This window comes from Zalophus californianus, chromosome X (assembly GCF_009762305.2).
Source record: "Zalophus californianus isolate mZalCal1 chromosome X, mZalCal1.pri.v2, whole genome shotgun sequence".
Classification (NCBI taxonomy): Eukaryota; Metazoa; Chordata; class Mammalia; order Carnivora; family Otariidae; genus Zalophus; species Zalophus californianus.
The window spans coordinates 21,175,981-21,186,015 of NC_045612.1; the positions used below are offsets into that span (position 1 = coordinate 21,175,981).

The 10,035-nt window shown below is 40.1% G+C and overlaps 2 protein-coding genes across 2 annotated transcripts; both read right to left on the reverse strand.

The window, feature by feature from the left end:
- Window positions 1–1,673: 1,673 nt before the first annotated feature.
- Window positions 1,674–2,538, reverse strand: LOC113931146 (coiled-coil domain-containing protein 169-like). The gene has a single exon (XM_027608943.1). The coding sequence runs from the start codon at window positions 2,446–2,448 to the stop codon at window positions 1,804–1,806; it is 645 nt and encodes a 214-aa protein (XP_027464744.1). The 5' UTR covers window positions 2,449–2,538; the 3' UTR covers window positions 1,674–1,803.
- A 1,668-nt stretch (window positions 2,539–4,206) lies between these two features.
- On the reverse strand, window positions 4,207–4,476 carry LOC113931208 (60S ribosomal protein L7a-like). Its single transcript, XM_035725686.1, has one exon. The coding sequence runs from the start codon at window positions 4,474–4,476 to the stop codon at window positions 4,207–4,209; it is 270 nt and encodes an 89-aa protein (XP_035581579.1).
- Between the last annotated feature and the right edge of the window lie 5,559 nt (window positions 4,477–10,035).

Sequence of the window (10,035 nt, forward strand, 5' to 3'; positions counted from 1 at the left end):
CCTGGGTGGCTCAGTTGGTTAAGCGACTGACTGCCTTCGGCTCAGGTCATGATCCTGGAGTCCCGGGATCGAGTCCCACATTGGGCTCCCTGCTCAGCAGGGAGTCTGCTTCTCCCTCTGACCCTCTTCCCTCTCATGCTATCTCTCATTCTCTCTCTCTCAAATAAATAAATAAAATCTTTAAAAAAAAATAAATAAAAAATAAAAACTGTACTGACCATTGGGTGATTTCTGGGAATTTAAATTCATTTATGAAGTTGAGAAAATAAATTATATGTGTGTTGCAGACCTATATGACAATTACAAAAACAGTCTAAACGTGAATAGGAGAATTTAATAAATTTTCTTTTTTTAAAAAAGATTTTATTTATTTATTTGACAGAGAGAGACACAGTGAGAGAGGGACCACAAGCAGGGGGAGTGGGAGAGGGAGAAGCAGGCTTCCCGCCGAGCAGGGAGCCCGATGCAGGGCTTGATCCCAGGACCCTGAGATCATGACCTGAGCCGAAGGCAGATGCTTAACGACTGAGCCACCCAGGCGCCCCGAATTTAATAAATTTTCTAAAAGAACTCTCTCCTATCCTCATTCTATCTCCACTTCTAGACTTGAGTATTGTGGACACTTGCCAAGTTTGGTCCAAAAAATAAGGTCATTACTATGAATTAATAAACATCACAAACATGACTTAATTCACTATGTGCTAAGTGGCAGGACTCTGTAACTGAATACGTACTGGTTTCCTAGAATGGTAAGAAGCCTTAGAAGTTGCATAGTTTGCCTCAGTCATTTTACAGGTGCAGGAAATAAAGATGAGGTAAAGGGACTTTCCCAAATCTCGTTAAGTTCAAGGCAGAGTGGGGACTATAACCAAGCTGATTCCCGATTGAAGGCTATTTCCTCAATACCATGATACTTCAAGCCAAAGTTTAAAAATGCAGTTGAGGGCGCCTGGGTGGCTCAGATGGTTAAGCGTCTGCCTTCGGCTCAGGTCATGATCCCCAGGTCCTGGGATCGAGTCCCGCATCGGGCTCCCTGCTCCTTGGGAGCCTGCTTCTCCCTCTGCTTCTTTCTCTCTCTCTCTCTCTCTCTCTCTCTCTCTCTCTCTCTCTCTCTCTCTCTCTCCCCCCCCCCCGTCACTCATGAATAAATAAATAAAATCTTTAAAAAAAAATAAAAATAAAAATGCAGTTGATTTGCAGCCTTGTTTAAGCTTTGGGCTAAAAAAAAAAAAAAGAGCATGATACAGCCTAAAATAGCAAAAAGTTTTGGTAAACTCAGATTTTTAAAAAAATTTTATTTATTTTTTTAAGTAGGCTCCATGCCGGGCTTTAACTCACGACCCTGAGATCAAGACCTGAGCTGAGATCAAGAGTCGGACGCCTAACTGACTGAGCCACCCAGGTACCCAGAGCTCACATTTTTAGATTACAGCTGACTAGAAACCAAATACAACAGCAATGTTACTTATCAAAGCATATCATGGAGAGATTATTAAAAAGCAAGTATAATGATGATAACCTTTAGTTTCTCTAGGACTTTTTAAGAATCACAAACCGCTATTAGTTATATTAGAGTCACTAGAACTACTTCCTAGAGTAATTTTTGAAACTAAACTAAATTACTAAAAAAGTTACTTTCACGCAAATAAAGGAACAAACATCTGGAAGAGGAGCTAAAGAAGTTTTAATAGCTCTTTTTAAAAATCTATTTCATTTCCTGAAAAATGCACTAAACTCTAACTTCACAAGTTGAAAATTACATATGAAGAAAGGGAAGAAATAGAAATCCATCCAGTTCTGGAATCATGGATTGAGTTTTGAAAGATGGTTTGGTTTTGTAATCTTTTTTGCTTGTCCTTTCTTGGCATTTACTATCTTCTGATTAGCTGGATTTTGTCTTCCTGCTTTCACATGATTCTCTTTAATTCTATGAAGTTGATCCATCTGTTGCCTTTTAGAAACTTGGTGTGAGCCAGAGATCTGAGACATTTCAGCTAGGTATGCACGGTGTTCATCATTGGTTTTGTGGTAAGCCTTTGATTCTTGTTCCAGTCTAAGTGCACAGTTTTTCACTTGATTTTCAAGACTCCTTTTTTCTTTTTCTAGCTGTTTAAGTAATGTATTTAAGGATTCCACTGGCATTCGCTCATAGACACGAGTAGAAGCTAGTCTATCTGAAGGATTTCCACGGATTTTTTCCATTTTCTCTTTGAGAGTAACAATTTGCTTTTGTAGTTGATCATTCAGTTCAAGTTGTGCTTCATAACGGGTTTTCCATTCGCCACCTTCTTTGTCAGTATTGAGTTTGGCTTCCAGTTCCGCTATCTTGTGTCTTATTTCAAGTATTGAGAGCCGTACTAGGTCTTTCATATGGATTTCTTCCAATAACTCCAGTTTAAGGCTGTCAATGCTCATACCTTCAAAGTTGTCCCCTCTACTGTCTCCCATGGTGTCAGGTCAGAGACCTCCCACACCCTTCTCCTCAGCACAGCTTACAGCAGAAGGCCTTAAGGGACACCCAGAAGCTGGGGAGGAGAAAGTGTTGTCATGAGCTGTTGCCACGGTGACCTGACTCCTAGAATTCTTGGTTGAGTTTTCTCCCCCAGCACTTTGAATATGTCATAATACCACCTTCTTTTCTCAATTGTTTCTGATGAGAAGTCAGCTGTTAATCTCATTGTGGTTCACGTGTGATTTTCCTCTTGCTATTTTCAAGTTTTCTCTTTGGCTTTCAAAAGTTTGATTATGACCTCTCTAGCTATAAATATCTGTGAATTTGTTCTACTCAGAATTCATTGAACTTGGATGTAGATTGGATGGAGTTAACTTGGATGTTGTGATTAATGTTTTTTATCAAATTTGTGAAGTTTTCACTCATTATTTCTTCATATACTTATGCCCCATTTTCCTCCTCTTCTCTTCCGGAACTGCCATTATGCATATGTGGTGTGTTTGATGGTGTCTCTCAGGTCTTTGAGGTTCTTCAGTTTTCTTCATCCTTTTTACATGTTGTTCTTTAGACTGGATAGTCTCTATTGATCTACCTTTCAGTTTGCTGATTCTTTCTTCTATCAGCTCAAATCTGCTGTTGAGCCCCTTGAGTGAATTTTTCATTTCAGTTGTTGTACCTTTTAACTCTAGAATTTTTATTCTTTTCTTTTTTATAATTCATATCTCTTTTTTATTTTATTTTTTAAGATTTATTTATTTATTTAGAGAGAGTGAGAATGAGAGAGAGAGAGAGAGTACATGAGAGGGGGGAGGGTTAGAGGGAGAAGTAGGCTCCTCACTGAGCAGGGAGCCTGATGTGGGACTCGATCCCGGGACTCCAGGATCATGACCTGAGCCGAAGGCAGTCGCTTAACCAACTGAGCCACCCAGGCGCCCTATAATTCATATCTCTTTATTAATGTTCCCTATGCGATGAGCCATTGTCATCACTCATTCCTTTAATTCTTTAAACATGTTTCTTTTAGTTCTTTGAACATATTTATAATAGTTTATTTGAAATCTTTATGTACTAAATCTATCATGGAGGGCCTCCTGCAGATAATTTATATAAGCTGCTTTTCCCCCCGTGTATGGGCTACACCTTGTTTCTTTGTATTTATTTATTTATTTATCTATTTATAGAGAACTTTTGTAACTTTTATGTATAGAAAATTCAACAGCATCCACTCTGCCCAGTTTGGTGGCCAGTTCTTTAGCCTTTGCCTTTTCTAACTTGGCAATAAGAGTCATCAACTTTGGACCCAAGACATTGCCTCCGCAGTGACAGTAGATCTCATCATATCTGTCACTGTAATTGGTCCTGATGGCTTCCACCAGCTTAACCAGAACTCCTTCATCTTCCGAGTTAACCTGTGTGAAGGCAACAGTAGTGTAGGTCTTCCTGTGGACCAGATGCCCCAGCCTGGCCTTCCCCTTGATAATACAGCAGGGAACCCCCATCTTATGACACAGGGCAGGCAAGAAGACAACCAGCTCAGTGGGATCCACATCATGTGCAGTCACTACCAGCTGAGCCTTCTTGTTTTCCAACAAGGTGGTGACATTATTAACCCCAGCTCGAAGGACAGGCAGCCTCTTAATGGGGACATCCCCTTTGCCAGCAGCTGTCCTCTCAGCCCGGGCCAACAATCTCTGCTTCTTCTGCTTTGTCTCTGGTCTGTATTTGTGGGCCAGCTTAACCCATTGAGTGGCTGTTTAAAGGTTCAAAGCCCAGGTGAACTGGTTAATCTCGGGAGGCACTTTCAGATGTTTATAGAGAATAGCCCTTTGCCACTGCAGCCAGTTGTAGTAGGGCCATTTGACAAAGTGGGTGAGGTCCATTTTGGGCTGGATGTCCTGTCCGATGCTAAAATTCTTGGGCCTTTTCTCAAACAGGGGATTGACCACCTTCTTGGCCTCCTTCTTCTTCACAACAGCAGGGGCCAGGGCCATCTTCTTCCCCTTCCCCTTCTTTCCTTTCAGCATCTTGGGTGGCTGGAGGAGAGTTCATTTTATTTTTTATATCGCACTATGTTCCTTTGTTTTTGCTTAGTGTTATGCTTGGACTAATTATGTAGTGTCCTTCTCCCCTGTGGTGACAACTGGAATCTTTGCTTAGTTTGTTTTTTAACATTCTTGTTCTTATTTTTAAGCCTAGCCACCTAAGTTTCACCCTTGGGTCATCATAGCTTAGTGATCAGCCAATTATTTGTCAAAGATTTTGCTTAAACACTTTGAGCCAGCAAGGTTTCCACCCTTTTCCTAGGGAATCTGTGCATGTGTTGGTACACTCATTCTAAGTTCAGGTAGTTTACAAGTCTTCTCTGATTTTTACCTTCTTGTATAAGGCCAGCCTTATACAAGGCTAAGGTCAGCCATCGCTGATCTCCCCCGAGCATATATGCAGCCCTTTGTATGCATACAGTCTTTGAGATCCTCCAGAATATAAAGTCTCTTCTGTCTAATATTCATATAGCTGTCCTGACATATTTTTAAAAGATTTTTATGTATTTATGACAGAGAGAGCACACACATGAGCAGGGGGAGGGGCAGAGGGAGAGGGAGAAGCAGGCTCCATGCTGAACAGGGAGCCTGGCATGGGGCTCAAACCCAGGACCCTGAGATCATGATCTGAGCTGAAGGCAGACACTTAATCGACTGAGCCACCCAGGCGCCCCAATTTTTAACCATTTTGTTCGCTTACATTTAAAATGTATCTCTTGGGGCACCTGGGTGGTTCAGTTGTTAAGCATCTGCCTTCGGCTCGATTTGTGATCCCAGGGTCCTGGGATCGAGCCCCATATTGGGCTCCCTGCTCTGCGGGAGGCCTGCTTCTCCCTCCCCCACTCCTCCTGCTTATGTTCCCTCTCTTGCTGTGTCTCTGTCAAATAAATAAATAAAATCTTAAAAAAAATAAAATGTATCTCTTGCAAGCAGCATATGGTTGATTTTTTTCATACAGTTGGACTGTGTCTTTCTTTCTTTTTTTACGAAGCTCTATGCCAAACGTGGGGCTTGAACTCACAACCCAGAGATCAAGAGTTGCATGCTCTACTGACTGAGCCAGCCAGGTGCCCCTGGACCATTTCTTTAATTGGAATATTAATCTAATAATATTTAATGTAATTATTGACATATTTAGATTTATGTCTGGCATCTTTCTGTTTGTTGCCTATTTATTATACCTGTTCTTTCTTTTTTCCTTCCTTGTCTACTTTTGGATTTATGAAATTTGTTTTAAATGAACTTTTTATCTTGGAATAATTTTAGATTTACAGAAAAGTTGCAAAGATAATACAGAAAGTTCCTGTAAACCCCTCACCCAGGTTCAATTTCCCCTAATTTCAATTTTCCCAAATGTTCTCATTTGTTGTAATTAGGAAACAAACATTTCTACATCATTATTAACTAACCTTCAGATTTTATTTGGATTTTAGTAGTCCAAATACTCTGCTTCAGGATCCTATTTATAATACCACATTGCATTTAGTTGTTATGTGCCTTTAGTCTCCCCTAATTTGTGACAGTTTCTTAGTCTTTAAATTTCATGACCTTAACAGTTTTGAGCAGAATTTGTCAGGCATTTGGTAGGATGTCCTTCAATTTGGGTTTTTCTCATGATTAGATTAGGTTATTGGGTTTTGAGAGAGTGTACCACAGAGATGAAGTGCGTTTCTCATCACATCATATCAGAGGGTACATGCTAACAACATGACCTATCACTGGTCATATTAACCATGATTAAGATGGTGTCTGCCAGGTTACTTCACTGTAAAGTTATGTTTTCTCCTTCCCATACTCCATTCTTTAGAAGTGAGCCATTAAGGTATGATGTGTTTTTTATTATTCTATATTCCATCTTTTAGTTTACTAGTAATACATTCTTTTATTATTCTTTTAGTTGTTAACCTAAAAATTACAACATGTAGTTTTGACTAGAACCTACCAGCAAATACTACTTTTACCATTGCTTAATGTAAGGACCTTTCAATTCTTTAACTCAGTTTATTTCCTTATAAATTGGGCTGTTGTTGTGTGCTGTTAATGTCATGATTTTTAATTCATCATGTTTTTTTAAACAACACGAGACATTAAAAATATTTTGAAACAATCTCAAACCTATAGAAAAGTTTTAAGTACAGTACAAAAAATTTTTGCCTGAACCTTTTTTTTTTAAAGATTTTATTTATTTATTTATTTGTCAGAGAGAGAGACAGAGAGAGAACACAAGCAGGGGGAGAGGCGAGCAAAGGGGAAAGCAGGCTCCCTGCTGAGCAAGGAGCCCCATGCTGGACTCAATCCCAGGACCCTGGGATCATGACCTGAGCCGAAGGCAGCCGCTTAACCAACTGAGCCACCCAGGCATCCCAATTGCCTGAACTTTTTATGAGTAAATAACTGACACAATGCTCTATCATTTCAAAATAGTTCCATGTGTATTTCCTAAAAAACAAAGGTCATTCTCTTAAAAAAAAAACTGCACCGTAACCATCAAATCAGAAAATAAACATTGATATATCACTATTATCCAATACTCAGATACCCATTCAAGCTTTGCCAACTTGCCAGTAAGGTCCTTTATAGCCAAAGAATATAATTCAGAATGAAGCATTGCATTTGGTTCTCATGTCTATTTAGTCCTGCAATCTACAATTTTGTTACTCTGTCTTTACTTGACTTCCATTACCTTGACATTTAAAAATTACAGCCCAGTTGTTTTGTAAAATGTCCCACAACTTGTGTTCATCTGATGTTTCCTCATGATTATATTTGGTTTATAAGTTTTTGGCAGGAATACAACAGAAGTGATGCTTTATTCTTTCAATGAACTAAGTTGGTGTCTTCCAGGCTTCTCCACTGTAGGGTGATTCTTTTTTCCTTTGCAAATAGTAAGTATTTTGTGCACAGGTACTTTGAAACTGTATATTTTTATATCTGTATATGCATATCTATCCCCAGTTCCTCTTCAAACTTTTCATTCATTCATTCATTCATTCATATCAGTATGGACTCATGACTTCCTATTTTTATTCAATGGGTTTTAAGCTATTACTATCATAACTTACTATGATGCTCAGATTTAGCCAATGGGAGCCCTTTTAGGTTGGCTTCTGTGTCCTTTTGATATTTCCCCCATTACTCTTTGAGCACTTCTTTACTTTTAGGGGACAAAAAGAAGGTTAAAGCTCCTCTTATATGTTCTGTCCCCCAGTCCTAGGATTAACCTTTTCTCCAGGAATCCCTGGTTCCTTTTAATGTAGAATGGTATTTAGAAACCAAGATCTGGGCCCTGGGTGTGCTCATTGTGGTTAGGGTTGTTATGGACTGAATGTTTGTATCCCCACAAAATTCATATGTTAAAGCCCTAATTGCCAATGTGATGGTATTTGGAGATGAGACCTTTAGGAGATAATTGGGTTTAGACAAGGTCATGACGGTGGAAGATAAGTGCCCTTACAAGAAAAGGGAGAGACGAGAGCTCTCTTCAGCATTAAGAGGGTACCATGAGAAGGTGGTTATCTGCAAATCAGGAAGAGGCTTCTCACCAGAACCTGACCATGCTGGTGCTCTGATCACAGATTCCCAGCCTTCAGAACTGTGAGAAATAACATTTCTGTTATTTAAGCCCCCTGGTCTATGGCATTTTGTTATAGTAATCAGAGCTGACGAAGACAAGGGTGCTGCTGCTCCCAGGCCCTCTCAGTAGATTAAAAGGGGGAAACCTGGCTCCCAGTTTTTCTTAATGTAATTCTTCTATAGGCAATTAGTCTTCTATAGCTGTAATTCTCCATTATGTCATTTAATTTTATGAATATATTAATTACAATTATTTTATATTCTATGACTGAGAACTCTAATATCTGGTTCTTCTGTGGCTCTGTATCAATTGTCTATTTTTTTTCCTGATTTTCTTTACTTTCTTTTTTTTTTTTTTTCAGTAGGCTCCATGCCCAGCATGGAGCCCAATGTGGGATTTGAACTCACGACCCCAAGATCAAGACCTGAGCTGAGATCAAGAGTCGGACACTTAACTGACTGAGCCACCCAGGTGTCCTGTCCCTATTTTCTCTTGATTTTCAGTCAGTGTTTATCTTTTTGCATGCTTTATGATTAATGGTTGAATGTTGGATACCATATAAAAAGTTGAAGAGATAATTTGAGGGGCTGGCTGATGCTATCTTCCTCCAGAGGGGAGTTATTTTTTACTCTGGCAAGCACTCAGGGTAGGGATAGATCACCTTAATCTGATTAGAGATTGGGACTGAGCTTCCATTTTTATGAGGGCTGATCTTTTTCCCATTCTCTCTCACTCCTGGGTTGTGGCCCTTTGGGGGATTCAGCTGAAATTCTGTGGTATTTACCAGGGCTTCTCCTTCATGGGCACTCAACTCCATTTTCCCTTTCTCAGTTTCATTAGACTGCTGAAAGCTTTTCTCAGTTTCTCAGACTCTCAGGCACTATTTTCTGCATTGTTTTTTTCCTAAGGTTCTTAGCTTCTCATTCCACAGCTTTCAAATGGCCAAATGGCTTAAAAGCAAAAATGTAGCCAGATGTCTGGCTCACATCTCTCCTCTCTCCCTTTCCCTCTCCCCTCCAGAATCTTGGTCTGTCTCAATTTCATGCTGCCTTGATGGCCCTTCAATGTGACTAAAAATGTTTTTATGTGTTCAGCTTTTAGAGTTGCTCTCAATGGGATGGTTAGTCTGAAGCAAGTTAGTCTGTCATTGACAAAAGCAGAAATAGATTTAAATGATCACTCTGGCTGTTGTGTGAAGAGTTAAGACGGGCTGAGAATGGAAATAGGGAGACCAAGTAGGAGGATTGATAAGATGATGGCATGGTTAAATGTGAAAACAGAGATGTGGAGAAACAGACATAAGTTGGGAGGTAGGGGTGAGAGGAGGGAGAGGGAAATATAGAATTCTAACGTCTTCATCTTACAAAGTGGGCAGTTAGGAGAAACTACCTATGGTTGATCAAACAGGAAATGTAAGTTTATACATATTTTTTAAAGTGAAAAAGAGGGGTGCCTGGGTGGCTCTGTCGGTTGAACAGCCGACTCTTGATTTGGGCTCAGGTTATGATCTCAGGGTTGTGGGATGGAGCCCTGCATCAAACTCCATGCTCAGCACAGTCTGCTTAAGATTCGCTCTCCCTCTACCTCTGCCCCTCCCCTTGGTCCCTCTCTCCCTTTCTCTCTCAAATAAATACATAAATAGGGGCGCCTGGGTGGCTCAGTCGTTAAGCCTCTGCCTGCGGTTCAGGTCATGATCCCAGGGTCCTGGGTTAGGGTTAGGGTTAAGCCCAGCATCAGGCTCCCTGCTCCAGCGGGAAGGCTGCTTCTCCCTCTCCCACTCCCCCTGCTTGTGTTCCTTCTCTCACTGTGTCTCTCTCTGTCAAATAAATAAATAAAATCTTTAATAAAAAAATAAATACATAAATAACATCTTTTTAAAAAGGCAAAAAAGACAACCATTTGAGGAAATAAAAATAATGTTGAAACTATATTGGAAGGGATGGATGGGAGGTGGGAGTGGTGGGAGT